The sequence below is a fragment of the Mercenaria mercenaria genome, chromosome 11 (assembly GCF_021730395.1).
Source record: "Mercenaria mercenaria strain notata chromosome 11, MADL_Memer_1, whole genome shotgun sequence".
Classification (NCBI taxonomy): domain Eukaryota; kingdom Metazoa; phylum Mollusca; class Bivalvia; order Venerida; family Veneridae; genus Mercenaria; species Mercenaria mercenaria.
In genome coordinates this window covers 69,030,582-69,056,093 of record NC_069371.1, presented here as the reverse complement: position 1 = coordinate 69,056,093, position 25,512 = coordinate 69,030,582, and the positions used below count along the sequence as shown (strand labels likewise).

At 29.1% G+C, this 25,512-nt stretch overlaps 1 protein-coding gene across 1 annotated transcript in view; it reads left to right on the top strand.

Moving 5' to 3' along the window:
• Positions 1 to 625: 625 nt before the first annotated feature.
• Positions 626 to 25,512, top strand: part of LOC123532693 (uncharacterized) — a 30,189-nt gene continuing 5,302 nt past the window's right edge. Inside the window, exons 1-2 of the mRNA XM_053518177.1 lie at positions 626 to 710; positions 5,893 to 5,981. Coding sequence (XP_053374152.1) covers positions 626 to 710; positions 5,893 to 5,981 — 174 coding nt within the window. The remainder of the gene's footprint in view (positions 711 to 5,892; positions 5,982 to 25,512) is intronic.

Here is a 25,512-nt window from a genome sequence, read left to right as displayed (position 1 = left end):
TTAACTAGAAAAGAGGAAAGAAAGAAAAACACTTTGAGTAGTAGCAGTTGTGATAGTGGTGACAGTGAAGGCAGTAAAGTGGAAGAAATGGAGGTAGGGAAAGATTTAGAATTAAGTGATGATGAGTCTGAGAGTTTTCAAGAAGAAAGTTGTTTAAAAGATGTTAAAATATACGAGGTGGATAACATTGAAAAAAGAAAGATAAACGGAAAAGAAAAGTAGACCAGAAAAAAAGAGGGAAGAGGGAGAGAAAACAAAAGGAGGAAGAAAAAGCAGAAAGAAGAAGGAAGACAAAAGAAAGAGAGAGAAGGTGTTGTTAGAAAACAAAAGAAAGAACTTTAAAGAAAAGAAAAATATAGTAAGGAAAGAAATTAACGAAAGAAAAGAAAAGAAAGTTAAAGAGAAAAAAGAAAAAAGAGAAGCAAAAGAAAGAAATAAATATAAAAAGGACAAAGAAAGAAAGGAGCATGAGGAAAGAAAAAGGAAGGACGGGTAGGAGAAAGAGAAAAGAAAAAGGAAAAAGAGGAGTTACAGAAAAAGAAAGCAGTGGAGGAATAACAAAAAATAAGAGAAACAGATAAAGAAGAAGGAAAATCAGAAATTAATTGAAGAGAAAAATGAGAAGATGGAAAAAGGAGGGAAAGAGAGACAGAAAAAGCAGGAAGAAATAATGAAAGAGGGAGATAAAAGGGATATAAATGAGAAAGAAAGTAAGAAAAAAGATAAAAACAAAAAAGAGCGGGAAAAAAATAATAATGAGAAAGAGAGTAAGAAGATATGAAAAGGAAAAAGATGAACATAAGAAAACATAGAAAAGAACTATTAAAGATAAAGTCTCTAAGAACTTTTATAGAGAAATAGAAGTGAAAGAGGATGAAGCGATGATAGACTTTGAGACAACCAAGGAAATGAAAGAAAAAAGAAGAAACAGAAAAAGTAAACTACTGTGTGAAAAACAAATGACAAAGAATATTTAGAAAATGATGGATATGAATACGAAATTATAACTATTGTTTAGAAATATAAAATACAAAACTGATATCAAATGAAAACTGATGTATCAGGAAAACAGATTGTTGGAGTTCAGATATCAAATTATAGAATAATTAAATAGTTCAAAGATTGCAGGAATTATATTAACACTTCAATATTGCAAGCAGAAAAACAAAAGATTATTATTATATGTGTATTACTGTATTGTTAGCTGATGAGTAAATATATTTTTATTCAGATTAACACTGTTTAAATATTTTTAAATGAAAAAGTATTCTAGGTATATATCTAGGTAATTATTCCGTGTTAATAGTAATAATTTCTTACCAGTAATTTTCCATGAAGAATTAGGACAATTCTTTGAAGGTAGGGGTAATGACTGCTGTTCCCCACCTACTATGTAATGTATTTTCAATCAAAACTACTACTTCTCGGTAAAAATATTTAATAACCGTGTTGACAATATCATTAAGAAATGCTACTTCTTAAGTATTATCCATAATTACTATTCGAATTATCCATGTAGTATCGTGTATTTATTGTATAAAGTTGCTCCTGCAACAACTTTATCAATGTCCGCCATTTTTTCCAGAAATCTGGAGGGCGACTCAGTTTTCACGGCAAAATCTAAGTTTAAATGACATCACAATGCAAACAAACACATTGATATAAACAGTCCGAATTTTAAATGGTCATCAGCTGTTGTATGGAATTTAATCTATCAAGAAATTGATATATAATAGATAAAATAGAACAAGGAGAAGATATATACTTTTACACCAAGTTGAGTGTTCAAATAGACAGAGTATAGTTTAGTCCTCTGTCCATCCTAACAATATTATGTTATATACAGATATGAAATTATATGCAAATACAAACCATCAAAGAAAGACACGAAAATATGGGAACAAATATGAAAAGGAAGAGGAAAAAGAAAACAAACACAAAATCTAAAAAACAAACTCACAGAACGATTTGCAGATATCGAATTGTTATCTGCATTTTACTCGAATGAGCTATGTTGCAGTATACTAACTATATAGTCAAAATTAAATAAATATTAATATTTACTTGTCAATTAATTTGCAAGCATTACGAATTGTTATTTTATTACTTATCTTAAAATGGACTCGTCCTCGTGTTTTGGCGCGAATCACGTTATCATTGGGGATGAGAATCTTATCTAAGAAAACGTAATAGATAAATATACGATATTGTTGAAACTGCAAAATATATTAATAATTTGCCAGTCTAAAAAGTATTTCAAAAGATGCTAAGGTTTTGAAAAGTTTCAGTTCACAGACAGCACGAGATATCCGGACATTTTATTCAACGATCAATAATTAGTGCGTAGATCTTGTTCAAACAAATGGCTGGCCATTTTAAATTTGTAACTTGTTTAAAGTAATAACAATAAATGTATGTTACCTTGATCCTAAAGATTTTTTGAATCGAATATGTTTACTGTAAGAAGCTTAACCTTTAGAGTTAAATCGAGTTATTTGAAATGTGAGCTTGAAGTGTAAATAGAACAAAATATTGTCTTCGAGTAGTTTGGCACCAAGTGTTGCTGTTTAAAACACGGTTGTGATGTAATCCTTTGTTAGTTTTGTCCATTATATAGGTTATTGTACCGATACCGTTCTACTATACCAGTCCATCATTAACATGTAACTGTCCATTTCTAAAATAACGGATACTTTAAGAATGGACAGGTACAGGTTAATAATGGACAGGTGTATTAATAACCTTGTACGTTGAGGGGAGTGAGTACATCAACCTATGAAATTCAAAAGTGTCGAAATATAAACCGCAACGTTTTAAAGAACTGTAGCTACAATTAAAAAAGCGATGAAGGGGAACATATAAATCGCCCCATAAATTATCAGTCAGATGAAAATAAAACAATGTGCCAAAAGTAATAACAGAATGTTAGTCTAAATCTTCAACCATTAGAAAGTAACAAAGTCCTCTTTGTATACTCCTAAATCGCAATAGATAAGTATCCCAGATATACACCTGGTGTAGCATTTTCAGTCGAAAATAGATGCAAATAGGCAACGTAATGTAAAAACAAGAGCTGCCGGAGGACAGCAACGCTCTACTATTCACTATTCAACAGCCTTGTCAACTGAATGAATATTAAAGTCGAAAAGAGGGCATAATTTGGTAAAATTGCAAAAAGTGTTATGGAACCTGTACAATGCATATTCGCTGATGACACTTGACAATTGTGTAAGTTTCAATCCATTTCCATTAATGGGTACTGATATACCAGCTTACATACAAAGTTTAACCAAAAACTGCTTAGTCGAAAAAATGGCAAAATTTTATAAAAATGCAAAGCAGAGTTATCGAACCAGAGCACTGTTGTCAGATATACCACGGTGAACATGAGTGTGACGTTTCAATCTATTTCCATTAGTAGGAAGTGAAATACTAAATCAAAAGTTCTAAGTCGAAAAAGGGCATACCTTTATACAAAAGCAAAATAGAGTTATGGAACCTGTGCAGTGTAAGTCAAATAATCACAGTGAATAAGTGTGAAGTTTCAATCCATTCCCACAAGTGGTTGCTGAGATACCAGCTTACATACAAAAACTTAACCAAATCGGGACGCCGACGCATGCATGAAATTAAAAAAAGCGGAAAACCACAGGTCGCCCAACACGACATAAACGAAAATAGGCTCGGTTTAATTGAGCCTGTTCATGGACGGTGGTGTGGTAGTGCAAGCTTCCATGCCCTGTAGCCCCGGGTTCAGCAAAACTCAGCATTTACACATGATGTAAGTACCAGAATGTAATTTATATTCATACGGCGCGTCATAGCCAGTAAAGAACCTATGTGATACGGGTAATTTTCTTCAATAAAATTGATAGAATCTCTTGTAGTTACGAGATAAGAACGACTGTTTTGTAATAACGATATAAAATACATACGTACATTTTAGAATGTCTTCAAGTGGACCCGTCATTTATCAAATTACTTGATTTATATAAAACTGCAAACTCAGCACGAACAAAGCATGGACATCTATTGATTAAAACATCATACGGCCAAGTCAAATTTTACTTTTTGTAAAGGTACTAAAAAATCATAAATATGACAAAACGAGATATGTTCGAAACTTTCCAACGAAATCAGCACTGAATATCATTATTGTTTAAAACACTTTTAACTGCAATAAATATTTATATGCAATATAATTTAAACTTCATTTGACTTGGTTTTTTTATTAGCACAGAGACACAAATCAATGAATTGTCTTTGCCTCAAAGAGGACAATATTAGAGACATTATATAATATCACGACAATCTTGATTTTTTCGTGAGGATTGTGAATAAAGTCAGAGAAAAGCCTCAAACTATCCATTATTAGGCCGGTAATAGTACAACGTATGGTCAAACTAAATCCAACATTAGCTATTTAGCATAGAATGAGTAGTTACACGAGATAACACACAGGAAAAAAGTCCTCAAAAATATTATTACAGGATTCTGAGATATCACATCATGTTTATTGGGGAAAATATTTTCCAATGTCCGTTATCATGCACCGTGTGCTATTTTTTCCCCACTTCCAGTAAGAAGTAAACATCGGAGCTTGCAGTCAAATTGTGTGGAACACCAATCTGTTCGACGAATTACTGGATCGTGTATGGTAAGTAACAATACTTATTGACTGAAGTATGTCCGTTACTAGGCAAATGCAATATTAAATTATATAGTTATGAAAGCTGTTTGATTTTAATGGGTTTCCGCGAAGTTCACTACGACAAGGTGTTTTATTCAAAACATGTACTGATACACAGATCGGTACGAAATGTAAGTGTTAGTGGTACTCAGTATTAGAAATGTCAACGATAGCTTATTCTGAAAAAAGTCTAGTAAAGTTCAATCGGTCACATGGGTTATGCATGGAAAATAGATATACGGAAGCGTGTTTGAGTCATTATAAAGGTGTTTAAAAATAAATTCGTAAAAATGTACTTAAATGCACCCATTTTGTATTTCTAAGTAGTAGAGGTATATTTCTTTCAAAAATACGACTATTTCAAATGTCATTGTTTTAGGATCATTTTTGTTATTTTCATATCAAAATTCATGATTGTGTTATGCTGTCTGTGGCATAAATGCTACTAGAAGAAACAAGTTTTTTACTGTTGAAAGTGTTGCTATACTATTTGTCTGGTGTTTACTGGATTTCATCATGAGGTAAACCCCTTGCTATTTGGATTTGTAACATTTGATTGTTACAACATTGTTTTGAATACTTTAATACCAATGCATATAATTTCCTTATGAAGATTTGTTGATATACCTTACAATGCAACACTAACGTTTCCCTTTTCAGTGCTGAGGAGAAGTGTGTTATTCGCGACGTGAAAGACGAACGTAAAAAATCAACATTAGGTGAAAAAAGGTGTAGAGAGTTAATTTCTGCAGCCAGGATTAAAGGTACTCTAATATCATTTTCATGCATTTCTGTAGTTTATGCTATTTCCTGGCTTATCTAGCGTTGTATATTTAAATAAATATTGAGAAGAATGGAAGCAGAAGAATGCAATCACGAGTTACTTATTACCAATTTAATTTCAATATTTAATTGTGTAGTGTAGCTGTATTGAAAGAAAGGTATTTTTAAATCAGCGTCTGTTTTTCTCTGTATCATTGTATCAAAACATTACACTGAATACTTGTGTGTCATTGTATCTCCTCTATTGTTATCCAAACATCTTAGATATTTGTACATAAAAGAATGAATTATGAAAGGGACTATAATGACTCTATTTGTATTATTCCTTTTATGAATATAGATTATATATTACTCGCCTATTAATCTTAATATCAAATCAATTGACCTTTATATTCATTGTTCTTTTTATAAAATTGCAGGAGAACAAATGTATGTTACACCTAAGAACAGTGTCCGCTGTAAGTGTAGAAAAGTTATTGTCACCCGAATCTACTTTGAGATGCAAACAGTACCTCTAACGTAGCTAAACTGACACATTCATGTGACTTCTTCTCATTTCATATGTCTATTCTGTGGTACAGATGCCAAACAAAATGACAAAAAGGCATATGATGTTTTTCAAATGAAGACTTCGAAATTTCAGTTAAAAATAAAAGATAAGATCTGTAAAATGGGGAAGCGAAGTTTTCTGTAGACGCGAGTCCGTAGATGATCTAATAGCAGTTGGTGCAAAATATCATCAAAAGTGTAGCACACATTTCAGAACAGGATGTCAAGTTATGATTAAACATCAAACACCTCAAAATACTGTAAAACGGAAAGCTAGACCAACAAAAGAATCATCTGATGACATTGAAACAGCTGGTAATAAATCATTCATATGTTTGTACAAATATAAAACAAATGAAACATTAAGGTACAGAAAATTAAGTACAGACATGGATTGGAAGGAATGCAAACCCTCTTGACTGGGGTTGGTACAAACATGGTGATAAACTTGTTCCTTGGCACAAAGTTGCTCTAATGGGAGGGCTGTAGATGTCATGACATTAACCTAACTGACTTTCATACTCTTGAGAGAGCAATTAAAAGTTTTTCCATCTCCTGAATTTACAGTAAAGATGTTTTAAAGAACCATGTCTTATTACTAAAGACAACAGACTAACTTTATAATAGAGCATAATTTTACAGTATACCAGAATTTTATATGTAGACCATCTTTTATCAAAGTTTTCCTATTCGCATAATTTATACTGGGTATATTTCTCTGTGCTATGATAACACCTTAACATACTTTTAAAGCATTTGTAGATTAAGCTTTTAGTTGTTGTATCTACAGGTGTAAATATACTTCTTTGCTATTAAATAATAAAGTTTAAAGTTACGTCAGCTCTTAGTTTATTTGTGAATAGTAGTAAAGTAATTGTTTGTGCGAAGACAGTATAACCTCATTTGACCTTTTGACCCTTGGTCAGGACTGGTCAATGCCGGACAATTTAAAATCCACAGGTTTTAAACCCAGTAAAAACCTCTGATTTAACTAAAGATGATTTAATTAAAGATGATTTAAAATGAAGAAAACATATGTCTTTATTTAAAAATAGTTTCCACTTAAAAACTTTTAAATAATCTTTAAACACTACACCGAGAGACAAAATGTAGAATAAGTTTGGCCTAATATAACATACAGGAAGTAAAATATAATGTGGTTGAATTTAGACCACATTTATTTTCTGTTTAAATTATTCTTTTACTTCCTTGTTTTGTAATCCTTCTACATAGATAAAACAACTGTTAAAGACATTAGAAATGACACAAAATGTACACAATACCAATAAATACATTAATAATTATCCATGAAACAAGAAAATTTCAAACTAAAAATAACACAGACCGGGACACCAAATGCTAAATATAACAAATATAACAAGGTCAGGTTATTTATAAATCTATCCCCCTTTTTAATAATTGAAATTAAAAAAAAAAAAACAAGTAATATCTCCCTTTGATAATTGAAATTCATACAAATTATTTTAATTAATATTGGAAGAATAAAATTACTTTAGGAGTTGTTATTTAAAAACAAAAAGTAATTGAATAAATTATAACACATGAAAATAAAATTATGATAATTTCAAAACCATAACACTATTATAATAAAGAATATACACTATATATAACCGGTTTCAACTTTTATATCATTGAGTCGTGTTGTGTTCGCTTAGTTCCGGAAGTCGATCTGACGCTTCCTTGTCTGTTTAAAGGTAGCTTGCAGTATGGTTTGTGTACTGGGTCGCCTTGTCTGTTAACAGTTACAGCCTGCTGTTATGACATTGAATGGTTGTGCACATAAAGAATTCTTCCGTCAATGTTGTAATAGCACTGAATTGCCTTACTTCGTTCTTGTCTCTAGTTTCGAAGGTTTCGGGAGGCAACGAACAATGGGGTTGAAGGTGATTCTGGCTGCAAAACCGGGCAGGTTTGATGATTTAGGAAAAACCAGCTGTATGGTTAGCCTACAGATGAGGTCTCTTAGGAAAGACTAATGGTTCACCCCGGCGTCGGGTGTGCACGTAATAAATTCTACCTGGCGTCGGGGTTAAAATAAATGTACAGAACACGGCTTTTGCATTTTTTAACAACTATTAAACAAGTATTACAAGATTTAAGTACAAACAACTGAAATCACTCAACCGTTTGAGTATGCTATAGGTATACACATGATTGAATATCATAATACTTTTATGTTATGAAAATCATTCAACCGTTTGAGTATGCCATAGGCATATGCATGATTGAACATACGCTTTTGAGAGTAGTATGAAATATTCCCATTATATTAATTATTCCAGTTAAATAAAAACATAGTAATTAATAAAAACTAAAGATTAACTCAAAAGTCTGTTTCTATCATAAGATATAGGTTCATCCGATATGTAGAATCTGATGTAACTATCCGTCAAAAGCGTAAATGTTACTTCTGTAGATGTTGAATCGTCATAAGGATGAATGTCAAACATTGTCCCTTGTGTTAAATAAATCTTAATTTTTTTCTTATAAATAGATACTAACTGATAAGTGTCAAAGTCCTCGGCTGCTATATTTACAGTATTGATAATTGTACTAAAAATTAGATCATCATCATTATTCCACCACCTAAATATCAAATGTGATATTGGGCTTTTAATCGGTTTATCCGGTTCACCTATGGGCTTGGCCCCCGTTAATAAAATCTTAATATCTATTATATAAATTCCGGTTTTTTCGACTATAAACACACCCCTCAAAAGCACATGTGGTACAGCTACTTTATATTGTTGGTTTATGTGTATAAAATCTTTAAAATCTATGGTAATTCCAGATCTTAATTGAAATGTATTCAAATAGCTCAGACCCGTCATATCTTCATATGTTGAATATATCCAGGCACCATGACGGTTAAAATACTTTTTCATGTTTACGTATTCATAAAAACCGTATCCAATTATTGAATCTGTCTCATAAAAACTGTTATATTCAAAGAGAAACACTTCATGTTTTACTTTTTCTATTTCTTTTTCCAATTCTTCTTTTATTTTTTTATCTTTCTTTTTAAGTTGAAGAATTATTTCAGCTAAATCATCAAGTCGTTTTGTTGTAGCAACTTCAGAAGCAGATAAATTGTCAACAGCGCCTTTTGTTCTAGCTAATTGTGTTTCTTGTTTTAGAAAAACATTTTTTACTTTTGAATTTCTTGGGTATTAGTAGAAATTTTTTGAGTATTAGCAGTAATTGATTCTCCTTGTTTAGTTGATATTTCAACTACAGAGTCCAGATCATTTATTATTTTTTTAATTTTATCATTAAATTCGTTGATATCTTTTTGTAATAAACCTGTAAGTTTACTTAAGTCTGCGTACTTTATATTGTGACGTGTGTCAACAGTACTAATCAAGTTCTGAAGTTGTTTCTTAAAATTTTCTAGCTGATCATTAATTGTGTTAATTGCTTTAGCATTAGCAGTGATTGATTCTCCTTGTTTAACTGATTTTTCAACTACAAAGTCCAGTTCATTTTTATGTTTTTCAACTTTAGCATTAAATTCATTAATATCATCTTGTAATTTTTTTGTATTATTACTTAAGTCTGCATACTTTAAATTATGACGGTTGTCAACAGTACTAATCCAAACTCGAATTTGTTTTTTAAAGTCATCTATTTTAGAATTAATTTCTTTTTTAAGGTTATCTAATGCTGTGTCATGATCATCACCTCTTTGTGAAGCTGCCTTTTCCAGTTCAGATTTATATTCTGCAAGTTTATTTGAAATTAATTCTAATAAATCTTTATGCTTATTTTCAGTTTCAGTATTTAGTTTATTTATTTCTGTTCTGATTTCTAACTGATACATATTTTGTAACTTTTTCTCAGCCTCAATAATCTTGTCTTTTAGTTCTTCATGTTTAATCATACTATCTTTTAATTCTTGAATTTGAGTGAATAAAATGTTTAAATTAACTCGAAATACTTCTTTTATGTTTTCGTCTGTCAAATCAGATTTCTCTTCAAGTTCTTTAATAGAATCAACCATAGCTTTCATTTCTTCTTCAATTTTACCTTGTAATTGAACTATTAATAATGAATTCTTTTTAAAATCTTTTGTTAATTCTTCAATATTCTTTACTTCTTCTTCTAATGTCTGTTTTATAGATTTGATGTCTTCAAGATTATAGTTATCTATTACACTTTGAACTTTTTTAAACATAAATCGTCTTGAAACTGCATCGTTTGGTTTATCTGGATCTCCTAGGTTGATTATTTCATTACCTCCCATATCTAATGCTCTGTTCATTGTGTTATCAAGTTCCTTATTTTTGTGAAGATACGATTCCGTTTCCTTTTTAAGTTTTTTGAATTGTTTTTTAGTAGCATAATCACTTCAATCAATATCAAATTTAACTTTACTTATACTGCCAGGTTCACTTATTTGTTTTACATCATTAAAAACTCCCATTATATAATTATCATATATTTTCTAAAAAACTTCCTTGGTTTGTCAATTTATAAGAAATCATATTTTTGATTTGTTGCATTAGCAAAAGAGTTAGGGTTAATATTTTGTTCATTACAAATCATATCATTTTCTCGTTTACCTGGACTTTCAAATAAAATATAATGTGAACAGTTAATACGGATATCTTTTGGTGTTTTATAGTAAGACTGACTTAAATAAATAACACAACAGTTTTTGTGACGTCCTTGAATAAAGTATTTTGTTATTTCATTTTGAACTTTTATATCTTCATATACAAAATCATCAAATATTACTACTTTTTGTTTTTCTGATTCAAGATTCTCACAAGGTTCAATTTGGTTGGGATCAGCTGAATATTCAAGTATTTCATTTGGATCTACTTTAATTTTTTTTGCAATTTGACTTAAGTTGTTAATTAAATCTTGATATTTAGATTGTTCTAGGTTTTTAGCATATAAGTATAATTTATCATAATATATAAGAGGTTTTCGAAGTATATGCATTAGTGTATTTGTTTTTCCAGATCCAGACGATCCACATATTAACATTCTAAAACATGAATCTGGCATAAAAGGATAAAATTGTGTAAAGTTATTGGATTTATCACTTTTTGTATCATAATTTGGAATTTCCATTTATATATAATAATAATACATTATCTTACATTATCTTGCATTATTTTACATTATCTTACGTTATTATATAAATGCAATCAAAACTTAATGAATAAGAATAAAAAAAAAAAATAGTCGGGCAAAAGATGAGAGCTCTTAGAGAAGAAATAATGGAGAGAAAAAATTTAAAAAAGCTACAAATCGGGATATGTACACTGAAATTTATAAGCCAATTACTGAAGGAATAAAAAGTCAAAAAGAAGAATTGTCAAGTCAGTTAAAAGCATTACCTGGAATTAAAGAACAACTGGCATTAATTCCAGAACAGTTTGCTGATAAGATACAAGAAGCAGAAAATCTAAAAGGGTTGGAAGAGCTATTCCAAGAACCAATACGATTATTACCCCCGAAAGATCATATGGGTTTGGATGATGAAGATGATGAGTTTGAAGACACTAGAGAATTTCCTGAAGAATCAGAAGAATTAGAAGAAGAATTGGAGCAAGTCCAAAAGAATTTACAGTTAATTTTAATAAAGATATTGATTTAGATCTTTTAGATGAAAAACAATATTATACGCCGCAAGAAGTGTTTGATTTTTTTCACAGCAAATCTAAAGATCCAGATGAAAAAATGACTAGAGAAGAAGTAGAAAATATCATAGAAAAGGCATCAAAGGATATAAAAAAATTGGGTAATGAATCTGGTGCAATAACTAGAAAGAAAAACAAAACAAATTTCGATCTGAAGCAAAAGGAAGCAATTATAGCTAAGTCGGAAAATTATAAAAAATATAGAGACGTAATCATTGATATTTTAAAACAAGGAAAAAAGTATATGGGAAAAGGAATAAGATATCATAACCCAAATAAAGTTTCACCAAATGGACAATATGGTAATTTAATTATTAACTTAAATAAACTTTATGTTCACAACAAATTAATTGCTAAGGATCAAAGAACTGGAAAAGAAGTAATTAATACTGAAGTAGATAATGATTTGATTGATTTGATTAATAAAAGATATAACAATAATAAAAAACATTCAATTCATTCAAGAAAAATATTCAAAGAATTAACAGAAAAGTCAGGATTACCTATCAATAAAAGATCTATGAAATTTAAAAAAGTAATAAGAAGACAAGGTTATGACGTTTGTCCATGTAATCCAGAAGAATTGGTTAATGAGTTGGAGTTAATTTGTGGTTCGATTGATGCAGGAAATAATAATGAAGAATTAAAAAATGAAGGTATTAGGGTAGTAGATCAATTATTAAAAATGAATTCACTCTTACCAGAACAACATGAAATGTTATATAAAAAATATTTTTCTTGAATTTAAATTTTAGTTATATATAAATGGAACAAAAAATAGTATTAAGTTCTGAAACAGTTAAAGATAATAAAAATACTCCGAGTGATTTTACAATCAGATTTAGTCGTTCTTTAATTTTAGATAAAAATAAAACTTATGTTGTCGGTTTGGATAGTATTAACACTATGACCTACTCTTGGCATAATATTAGTGATGAATATGATAATAAAAGAATTCGTTATAATAATGGTAAGGATTGGAAAGATATCATATTTACAAATGGTTCTTACAGTTACACAGATATTAATAATTATATTAGGAAAACATTAATAAGTAATGGTGATTATGAATTTGATAAATCAGACATTGCACCAATAAGTTTGGAATTTGATTTAAGTAGTTTTAAGATTTTGATTTCAATTAAAGATAATTTTATGTTGGATTTAGAAAAATCAAATTTTCATACATTGCTTGGATTTGAGAAAAAATTTGTAAACAAAACTGAATGGGGAACTACAACACCAAATATAACCAACTCTGTGGATACAATTTACATTCATTGCGATCTTATTGATAATTCACTTGTTGATGGTAATTTCAGTGATATTATCTATGCTTTAAGTACTGCAGATTTAACAAGAGCTTATCCATTTACAAAAGAACCACAAAGAGTTGGATATTCTGAAATTAATAAATATATTATAAATTCAATTAGAATATATATTACAGATGTATTTGGTAGAATAATTAATTTTAATGAGGTTGAAACAAGTTTTACACTTATATTAAAAGAAATATGAAATTATAAATTTTAGTTTATATAATGTACAAGAAAGTTTATGACAAAAATAAAGGAATATTTATTTATGTTGATGCTCACACAGGAAAAGAAATCATACACGGAACAGGTATCTTTGACACTTTAACGAAATTGTTTTCAAGCGGAGTTGCATCTTCAATTAGCACAGCTGGAAAAAAAGCTTTGGAAACAGCAGGAAAAGCAGCACTACAAAGTGGAACAAAAAAGGTTGGAACAGAAGTTGGAAATTTAGCTGTAAATAAAATTGTTGAAAAATTTAAAAAGAAACCTGCTCCGGCAGTTGGTAATTTAATTACTAAGGAATTACAAGAAAAGAATAACAGTAAAAATAATGAAAATAATAATGATAAAGAGGAGGATATTCATATGAGAATAAATAGAATATTGTCAGGATCTGGGACACGTAAACGTATTAACAGATTAATTTATAAAAACTAAAGTTTTAACTTTAATAAAAACTAAAGTTTTAACTTTAATAAAAAATAAAATAATATATAATATATACATGTTTTAGAACAAAACAATATTGTGAAAGATATGAATTAACTCCTATTCAATTAGATACAGCTTTAATATCTGTCTTGGGAAATAATGTTAAGCAACAAAAAAACGGATATCATTTTTTCAATTAATGATAGAAGCTCATATTTTGATTGGTTTAATGCTTATTTTGAAGTAAGTTTTAAAGTAAATAAACTTGCTAATGGTAATAATTATGATGATAATCAAATTGCCTAATTAATAATGCTGCTTCATTAATTGATCAGTTAGTTGTTAAACAAAATGGAAAAATTGTATATGATTGTAATAATTTATATAAGGTAGTAAATGTAAAAAGTTTGGTTGAATTGTCTGAGGATTATGCAAAATCAAACTGGAACAAATGAGTTTATTTATTTAGATACTACTGCTACTGCTGAGAGCAGGAATGATCAAGCTGGATATAATAGTGGTTTTGCTTCTAGGAAGTTTTTCAATCCAGGGTGGTAAAGAGGTAAATGCTAAAATTCCATTAAATAATTATTCGTTTTTCAGGGTTTAGAAACTAATATTATACCTCCAAGTCAAATTCAAATAACACTGCAGCTGACAGATGATGATGAATTAATTTTTAGAGCTAATGCTGCTGATGCTGGTAGAGTAATTGTAACAAAATTAATTCTATGGGTTCCACGTTTAATTTTCAATGAATTTGGATTTAATTTAATTTCTGAAAGATTTACAAAAGCAAGATGGTCATACCTACGGAAAATGGTGACGCAATCAAGTGACACACAACAAACTAATATAACCTTTAGAATAACGGCTGGTGTAACAAAACCACAACATGTATTTGTTTATTTACAACGACCTGATAAAAGTAATTCACAAGAACATAATCCACATTTATTAGATACATTTAAAATTAATGCAGCAAATGAAAATTGCACTTTGAGCTCCTGTCGTCTTGAAGTTGGTAATGGTGTTTTTTATCCAGAAACAGAATACACAAGTATATCAAGAATATATGATGATGTAATTAATTATTATTATAAACAAAATAATAAGACTACTGAAAGTCTTTTAAATAGATCAAACTTTTATAGTTTATTTGGATTTGTTCATTTTAACTTGGAATATAAAAAGGAAGTAATAACAGAAGATCCTAAGCATATTACATTAGCAGCTAAATTAAATATTCCACCAGCAGCTAATATTCGTGTTTACGCAATTGTATTATATGAGGAAACAGTTGAAATAAATGCTATTGGAAATGAACTTGTTATTGTTTAAATAAAATAAATATAAATTATATATAATGACATCAAATTATATTGAATATAAAGTTAACCTAACAGATGGACAAAAGAAAAATTTAGCACAAGCTTATAATAATAAAATTCCATACACTTTTAGATTAAAACATGAACAATTACATGGAAACTTCCCTTTATTATTAACAAAAACACAAATTAATCAAATTAAAAAAGCTGTTGCAAATAAGAAGGGATTAGAAATTAAAATTTCAAAAAAACATATGTCCAGTCAAGGTCAAAATGGTGGATTTTTAGGAGCTTTGGCTGGTTTGTTAGGAAAAACAATTCTTCCAATGGCAGCAAAAATAGCTCCAAAAATATTAGCCCCTCTAGGCATTGGAGCCCTTTCTGGACTGGCCAGTACTGGTGTCAGTAAGTTACTTGGGAATGGTATGATCGGACCCAATGGGTCCTCTCTTCTCCCAGGGGGAAGAATTTCAGTAGCTAATGATAAGAGAAATATGATATCACCATATTTACACCTAATCAAAGAAAGCAAACTAGTAGGATCTGGAGTGATTAAATAACACAAAAACAAAAACAAAATGGCGGCTTTTTAGGTATGTTGGCTGCTAGTCTAGGATACCTTTGATTACATCTTTGTTAAGTGGTAAGGGACATGGCCCCGGGTGGAATTATAAATTCCCGGGAACCAAAGGTTTTGGTCTACAGATTGATTCTCAGAAAAGACCTTACAGACGAATTCCTATAGTAAAAAAAAATAAAATTTATAAACAAACCAATTTTAACTTTGAAATTGAACAATGGGTTAAAACAATTAAAAATTAAAACTTTAGGGGTGTGTTTAGTAGAAATAATTTACTAAAATTAAAAGTAAAGGACGAGTGTGGAATAATCAATTTAGATGACTCTGCTGGACCTGGAACACATTGGGTTTGTTACTTAAATAATATGTACTTCGATTTAAAAACCCGAGGTTTTCTGAGAAATGCTTTGTATTTCGATCCATTTGGACTTCCTCCGCCGAAGAAGTAATTAAGTATATACCAAATGTAAAATACAACAATGTTCAATATCAAGACAAAACAAGTATGCTTTGCGGATATTATTGTTTATTTTTCATAAAAATGTTACAAGATGGTATAAACATTTATGATTTATTGTATAAAATACTGTGTTTTTAATGTTAACCATTCAAAACCGGTTACTGAAGGAGCCCCGATCCTGTTGTGGAGACCCGTCTTTAGCTAATGTCTTGTTGGTATATTAATATACTTGTTGTAATTTAAACTACTTTTGGGTCCTTTCAGTTCTGCATGCGGAAGGAGGTCGTTTCCAGATAAATGTCAGAGTTGTTTTTATTTCTAATCGAAGGAATCATCGATTGTTTATACTTGCCGATGTTAAATAAATGGACATAATTATTTCATGAGCATTTATGCTTTGATAGGGTGTAGTATTTGTCATTTTGATTAGCGATTTATCAGTTATACAGTTATTTCGCAGGGAGATAGGCTGCAGATCTCCCGGAGATATTATTTGCTTATGTTTAATAGTTTGTATATATATATATAGATAGAGATAATTCTTGTACGGATATATCTGTGAAATTAAAAAGGAACTTAAACATCAAATTGGTCAATATTTTATGTATATTTGCAGTTTTTGTAACGTATATATGTTTAGTGACCTGCAACAATATAATTCAAGCCTGGACTATTGAGGTACTATTTTGTGTGTTATTGGAAGGTATACACTTTAACGGGAGGTTAAAGAGCAAGTTGCTGTTCGAAGGTAATATAGTTTATTTTGTTAAAATTTCTTGCTTATTTATGCAGGTAATTATTGGAGGATTGTTATCAAATTTCGCTGGGAAACCATTCCTTTGTAAAGCAGTGATTCACTGCAGGGTTAAAAATAGACGTGAGTAAAGAGTAGCAGACGATCGGATGCCTGCTTATCACGTGACTTGTTTACAAAGATAAAGTTGTGTTATAATTAGTTTAAGCATCTTTATCAAACTTAACTGAAGTAATTGCACTTATATTTCACATATTTTAATAGATAAGCTACATGTCCTAGTGATTAGGTGCGCATGGTGGGAGTTAAATAAATCACACACTATTCGTAGGTTCCTTTTAAATATATATATATATATATCCCTGTTTCTTGCAGTAAAACAAAATATTTCTGCACTTGTGGAAGCATTGCTGTGAGTAGTGGCGGTTGTCAAGAATTTTCCACGTTGTTACAGATTCTCGACATGTGGCGGTTAGGTCAGCCTCCACCAGTATATATCTTAACTTTGTGTAATAAGAATTTTGTTTGTTTCAAGTATACTGTATTAGGCCTCTGTTCCCAGGGCCTCGACATCTGCATTTTTAACCATATACTTTATATCATATGTATTTGTGTATTTACATTTATGTGAAGCTGTGACCAATTTCTGCCAAACATAATCTAAACGAAATTAGATATTAATTGCCATAACACTTTGTTAATAGTAAATTTAATGTAATCATACTATTGTCTTGAGTTGTTCTTTTATAGTATTATTATTGTCCTGTGCCAAGCTATCTTCAGTAATGTGTTTTTAATGTTAACCATTCAAAACCGGTTACTGTGGAGACCCGTCTTTAGCTAATGTCTTGTTGGTATATTAATATACTTGTTGTAATTTAAACTACTTTTGGGTCCTTTCAGTTCTGCATGCGGAAGGAGGTCGTTTCCAGATAAATGTCAGAGTTGTTTTTTATTTCTAATCGAAGGAATCCTCGATTGTTTATACTTGCCGATGTTAAATAACCCACCCTCCACACCTCTTTATTTGCTTGTTAGATGCTCTCCGTGTTTTCCTTTTGCTTTATAGTTTCAGATACATCTTACGTGTTCAAGTTCGACCTACCCACTTTCTTGCCTTCAATCGTTACAGCTTCACATGCAATACTGACATTATATGGAGGAATACTGAGTGTTTTCACATGTTTAATTATGGACAGTGTTTGATTTCCTGAACTGTGAAATATGTAGGTAAAATGTATGAACGTTTAATTTGTTTCTTTTTACGTATGTCTGTTTACATGTTCCTGATCTCCGTTGTATTCTGATCCCAGGTTCGGCGGTTAGGTCAGCCTCCACCAGTATATATCTTAATTTTGTGTAATAAGAATTTTGTTTGTTTCAAGTATACTGTATTAGGCCTCTGTTCCCAGGGCCTCGACATCTGCATTTTTAACCATATACTTTATATCATATGTATTTGTGTATTTACATTTATGTGAAGCTGTGACCAGTTTCTGCCAAACATAATCTAAACGAAATTAGATATTAATTGCCATAACACTTTGTTAATAGTAAATTTAATGTAATCATACTATTGTCTTGAGTTGTTCTTTTATAGTATTATTATTGTCCTGTGCCAAGCTATCTTCAGTAATAAAAATTAATAATGTAAAACAAAATGAACAAACTATTATAAATTATTTTAACCAATAAGGACATGTAAATTTTTCTTCCGGGTTTTAATTAAAACTTATTAAAACTGTGTTTTTATTTAACTGGAATAATTAATATAATGGGAATATTTAATAATATAAATGAAAAAGTAAATAAAATAGAAAGACAATTAATAAGAAAACCTCCATTGTTTTTAACATGTTATACCCAAGATACCGATAGTGGATTATTTCAATGGAAAACTGTAAATGCTAGTCCCGGTTTAGTTCAAAATGGTAATAGTGTAAGAATTAATTTTAATTGCATTTTAATTATTCTTGTTGATGCAATTAAATTAGATAAAGGAGAAGCTAAATTACAACTAAAAAATAAAGAAAATGTAATTCTTCAAAGTAACGATGAAAAAAATAACATAAAAAATGAATCTATTTCTTTTAATTATGCAATAAATTTAAAATAAATGATTGTTATTTATATTATTCTTTAAACGTTAAAAATATTCAGTTAACAATTTATGGTTCTATAATTTAAGAGTTATTTTAAGAAAAGCAAATGTATCAATCCCATTTATAAAGAATATATCTTTTATCGTCATAACATGATAAAAAATTTTTTATTTATAACATAACTGGAAAGATTGTGTTTATCAGAGCGAATAATTTTAAAGGTGTGATTACTTTGGGTGGAATTAAACAAGTATCTTTGTAATTTTATGAACTATTGTTTTTCTTAACAACAAATTTTTTAATTCCTTTACACTTTTTAATATTAACTTCGTTTTCTAATAAATATGAATACATTTTCTTCTTAATCCAAAAAATTTCAACAATGGGAATGCCGGCAGCTTCATCTTTAAATTTTCCAATTACTTTTTTATTATTGTCGAAATAAAATTTTGAGTTGTTATCGTAATCACTATTATAAAATTAAATCTTTGTCCTTTAAAAATCCTCATATGCATCTTTGGTTTTTTTTTTCATAACATAATGAATCGTGTCAGTGAATAGTAATTTACAATTACCCTCGTACTTTTCCCTTTAAATGTAATTATAATGAAAATCATACATTAAATATTTTGATAAATCTAGAATGCACTTTCCCAAACCATAACAAGGTCTGTTAATAACAAACTTTCTTTTATTCTATAAATCCCAAAACAAATTTTTGTTAAACATCGATGAACTAACAAATGAAGGTTTGGCTATATATTTTAATAAAAGGTTTTCATCATGAGTTAATTTAATAGTAATCCTCTTGCGTAAATTCTCCATCGTCTTACCGAATACAGAAATTTCATTTAAATTAAAAAGTCTTTTTCAAATGAATTTTTTTGCTTTAGAACTTTTTTGAGTATTAAAATCAATATACTTTTTTAACCAAGGACTTCGTCAAAAGTTAAAATTTTGTGTATTTTTGTTACTTTTAACCCTAATTGTGTATATAGTTCAGATTTTTATAATGAACAACATAATTTTGTTTTTTCATTAAAGTTGGAATTAATTTTTTTACATTACTTTTCCTATTTCAAATTTTGTTTTAATATTTTTACTTAATTGGAAAGCCATTCGTCTGGTATTTTAATTTTTTCAGGAGCTAAAGGATAATCGTTTTTGGGTTTTTATGTAATTCTTTTGGATATTCAAGATCACATTCAACTATAAAGTTACTTTTACCTTTTGCAAATTAATTTCTTGAATTGTTTTTTCAGACATAAATTTAAAGTTTCCATAGGGTAAAGGTTGACACATGGCCCAACCGTAAAGGTTATTAGCGTCGAGGTACATAATGTATTTGCTGTCAAGTTTAGGATCATAATCTTTCATATATTTATTGTTAGCTTTACTGTATCTGTTTGAAATATAACTTATTCCTCCTCTCATCCCTTTTCAATAAAAAGATACATATCAATTCAGTTATTAAATCTAACTTAATTCCAGTCATTTTTAACATTGCATCCCAAGCTAAAACCCGGGGTACTGAAATAATGACAAGGATCTAATTTGTAGTACTCTAAACATAATTTTCTAAAATTTTCGAATACATCAGTAAAAGTAATACGTCAGTTTTTAAATATAGATCGTGATATTTTCCCATTGTTTTTATTTTAAATTGTTTCCAGATATTTTTAGCTATGCTCATATTCGTTGGAGATATGTGTGTTTCATTTAAATTGAATAATAAATCTTCTTTAGAAGGTTAATTTTTGTTTGCTTTGAATTTTTATTGTATCATGTAATCATTTGGATAAACACCTTTTGTTTTTAATTATTTCTAGGTAATTCAAATTCTTTAGATAAGTTATTTATATTCTGGAATATTTTTTACTAGGGTTATCAATGATTGGGGAGGTACATATATGGAATTGAATCGCAATAAAGACAGTCAGAATTATAAATGCCATATTATCTTTCCATATTGTATAGAATAACATTAATTTCTTTTTTAAAATTTTTCCTATTTGTGTGCATAATTAAAAATGACGTCATAACCTCGTTAATTATGAATATTACAGTATTTGTGTGGTAGCTCTAAATTAAGATGACTCTTCTGAGTGAGCTACTTCCTCTGAATTTCCTGTTATATGACATATGATCCCGGACCTTTGGTTCCGTTTGGAAAAAACTTTGTTTTTTTTCACGTACTGGCCAACTTCACCTTCTATATATTCTTTTATGCACCTGAATGGACAAAACTTTTGTTTTTTATAATTCACTTTCATCTTTTTTGACTCATTCATTAGTGCTGTGTTAAAAGGTGCTTTAACTATTTCTTTACAATAGCTCTCTTCTCCTCAAGCATTGTTTTATATAAACTTATAACTGCGTTGGTCCTCTGTAAATCTGGTGGTTAGTTATTTGTCATACGTAACTTAATCAAAACAATTTATAGTCCGTAAACCCAAATCTAATTTGTAGTTTGAGAGGGTTTCAGTAAATTGAAGTTCAGTTGATGGTAAAGCAGTTAAAACTTTGTAAGTTTTTTATTCAAATCAGCTTAAAATTAACAAATAGGTACTGCATATACCTTTATGATAATTTTTAAATTGTTACTTTACTTCACCTCTTTTGTGGCATTATTTATACCTGAGTCCATTAATAGCTAAAACAGTTTGGAATATGTTTATTTAATATTCTGTCTTGAGTAAAAGGGGTAAGCAACTTTTTACAAAAATGTTTCTTGTTTGTATTTTTTTGTTTTGGTTAAGTCATTAATTCTATTAAAGTCTTTTTATCCAAAACATAATGGTGGGGACTACAGTGGTTTTATACCCTCTTACAGTCATCATCAGTTTGTTCATCATTAGTATATTAGCAATCATGTCACAGTGTTCTTCGTATTGATATTTTTTGAATATGTACATTGGATAATTCCGTAGGTTCTTCATAACCAAAATATTAATTGATATGTCTATTTAAAAAACTTCTATTTCTAGGTATTTGATTTAATGTAACAGGAAACTTTACCTTTATAATTAAGATCGATTTATATGTTTTTTATTAATTTGAAAACTCTTTCAGAATGTTTTGTTAAGAAATTTATAAGCTAAACTAGGACACCATCTAAAAAATTCATTATCATCGTTCTTTATATGTATATAATCCTTTAATTGATTTTTGGTATGGTTTTGGTCTTTCTAAATAACTTGTAGCAGCAAAGGCCTATATTATAATCTATTTAAATAATGAGCATCAATTGGACTTTTCTCAGCCCCTTCTTCTGATATCAATTACAATTTATTATTATTTCATCAAAGCCTGATGTCACAGTTTTTTTATTTCATTTATGTTAATAATATCTAAAGCCTTTGAGTGAAAATAAGCAGATTTATATATTGTATTCAGTTATCATTTTTGCAAAAATTATTTTAAAATCAAGTTTAGTGTTATACCTTTTAAAGTTTTAAGTTCTGATTTAAGTATTTCATAAGAGTCGTATATGTTTAAATATAATTGATTTCTTTGGATTTGTCTATATGTAATTTTTAATTTCAAATTTCTTATTAATATCGTTTTGTAGTTTCTCATTTCCATCTATAGATTATATTTTAGAAAATAAACAGTCGTTAACAAAAAAAGGATTAAAATAATAATTATAAAAATATACAAATAAATTAACAGTTTTATATTTTCTTTAAGAAGAATTAAAATATTTAAACTTGTATTCTTTATTCATTGTTTTGATATTCACATTTTACTCGGTTTGTCTCCTTTGCAGCTACATTGTTATACTCCCAGAATTAAATCCAAGAGTCCATTTAGACGCTGCATAATTGCTTTTATATTGTTTTTCTTCATTAGTATCAACAGTCGGTTACAATAACTTTTTAGGATGTTCGTATATTATTTGGTCTGGGTACTATCACATCTTAATGCTTTCAGATTTTCTTCTTCAGTTAATAGACATTCGCACAGTTCTATTCAGAATAAATATTTTTTAAAGATAACTGGATCTTTAAAGCATTTTGTAAGTTATCAATGACTGGTTTTATATTCATCGCTAACTATTTGTTTAAGTTTGATGATGTAAAAACATTTCTCTTTAAGAACTTTTTTATATGAATTTTGTCTGGTTTCATTTTTTCTCCTAAAGTGCTAGGAGTACATTTTGGATAATCATTCTGATCTACCTTTTTTTAAACCATCTTATTATATAATATTCTTATAGAAAAATATAAAAAAAATTTCTCTAAAACGCTCCTAATGAAATTAAATTGATTTGAGAACTAATTTGGTTTATATTATCTATATTCTGTTGATAAGTATTTTAAAGTTCATTTTTTCTAAATTGTTATCACTGTTAAATTTTATGCTTCTTGAAACATTCTGTTTAACCATTCCTCGTGTATTTTGTGTTGTTTTTTAAATAATCTAAACCAACTTTGCTTTCTTTCCGTCGGGTTTCTTTTTGGAGTCTTTTAAATAACTATTTTGGTCGGTTTTAACTTATAAATCATTATCATCAATTGGGTTTTTTTCCGTATGGTTTTTATTATTTATGATCAATTAGATAAGATTGTATTACTGCCACTCGGGTCATTCTATAACACGTTGTCGTGATGTTGTTTGGTAAAACGTTATGTTAGTTAAATCACAACGTTCAAGGATAAGTTAATCGTACATCAACTGTTAGCAGAGTTAACATTTTTATATGACTATTTAACAGTTGTTTGCTGATTAGGAAATAAATTATTTGAGACAGGTCTTGTGCAGCAAGTTCATAAAGATATATGAATTTCGCTTGGGTTCATAACATTTTGCATTCGTGACTTGTTCTGGAATTATATTAAAAATTAGGATTATATTTCTTTAATAATATCTACAAAAGTATCTTTCCCTGAATTGCTTTTTACCTTTAACTGATGATAATTATTCTCATTTATATAAAATACTTATAGGAAAAACTCTTTAATAAATCTTTAATAATCTTTAATAATCTTTAATACAACTCTTCTTCTTTTTTTGCTTTTATATCCGTTAAGTTTAATCTTCCTTATGCCATTTCAAGGTGGTGGTGGAATAATTTTTTTCTTTCTTGACATTTCTTAATAGTATTGTAAAAATATCCTGAAATAACTTTTTTTTATTCTTCTATTAGTACTTTTCAATCGTGCTTTATATAGCTTGTTGTATTTTGGATGAGGTGCTTTTTATAAATAAATTTCTTGCGTCAAGTTTTTAGTCGGTTGTAATATGGTAAATTACTGATGAACAGCGCACAGTAAATGCTACAATTTAGGAATAGCCTGGGAACAAAGTTGGCTAAATGCAGCGATCATCAAAGACTCCTGTGGTATTGATAATCCAGTACTTACTCTCCACAATTTTATAACTTTTCTGTAGACTGCAGCCTTGTTAGTTAGTGGATAATTAATTGGATCTAATTGTTCTATTCATTATTATTTGAAATTAGATTTTTATATCTATTTATATAATTAAATCTTTTTTTGTTGCTAATTTAAATTTTTCAAGATCGTCTAAAACGGAAAACCCAATATTAAATTTTTCGCCTATAACCCTTCCATATTACTAAAGCTTGTTTTTTCTTATAGTCTCGTCTAAGTAACTTTTTTCAATTCTAAAACTTCTGTGTAGTAGGCAAAAAGTCTTGTCCGTAAAATGAACTGAATCTATTTCATTATTAAATCTTTATAGAGTATGTTCTGGATTTGTATTTTAATTTTTATATAATAATCAATATTTCCTCTGTCCAGTTTTGGTGTATTATCTTTTTCGAAGTGTCTTTTAAGTTTGCTTATGCGAACTCGATCACCAATTTAAATTTCTGCTTTACTTTTTGGTGTCTTTAAATCACCGTATAAATTAAGTAAACCGGACTTTATTTAAGTTTTTTCTAGCTTCGGTTTGGTGTCATTTTTAACTACTAGAATGTTTTGTTTTGTTATATTTATCAACCATATCCTGCAAATTATTCTAAATAAGTATAAGTATTAATTGCTGTAAATATTTCCACATTATTCTTTTAAAGTTCTATTGTAATCTTTCAATTACTAAAGCTTTGTTCAATAAATGTATGATACATATTAAGCTTATTTTTATTCAAAAATGATTCAAACTTTGTTCTATATAATTCTTTTCCTTCCTCCCCATAATTTTGTTGGAATCTTGCAAGTCTTCGGTGACTTTCGTCCTGAATTTATCTTCTTAAATTATTTTTCAAATTGCATCAGTAACAGATTCCTTCTTGCCACTGAAAATCAACCAGCATTTATCCCAGTAATGGTGAAACAATCTATGTAGCAAGATTCTGTGCTTGCTGATTTAAATGTGCCAAGACAAGAAGTCTAAAATCTTCTCTTTTCCTGCCAGTATTGTATTTCAAAATCACTAAAATTATCAAACTTCCTTTAAAATATTTGAAAAAATAAATTAATTGCCATGGCAAAATCTTGCCATGGCAAACTCACCATGGTAAAATCTTGCCATGGCAAAGTTGCCATGGCAGAATCTTGCCATGGCAAAGTTGCCATGGCAGAAACTTGCCATGGCAGAACCTTGCCATGGCAAAATTGCCATGGCAGAACCTTGCCATGGCAAAGTTGCCAT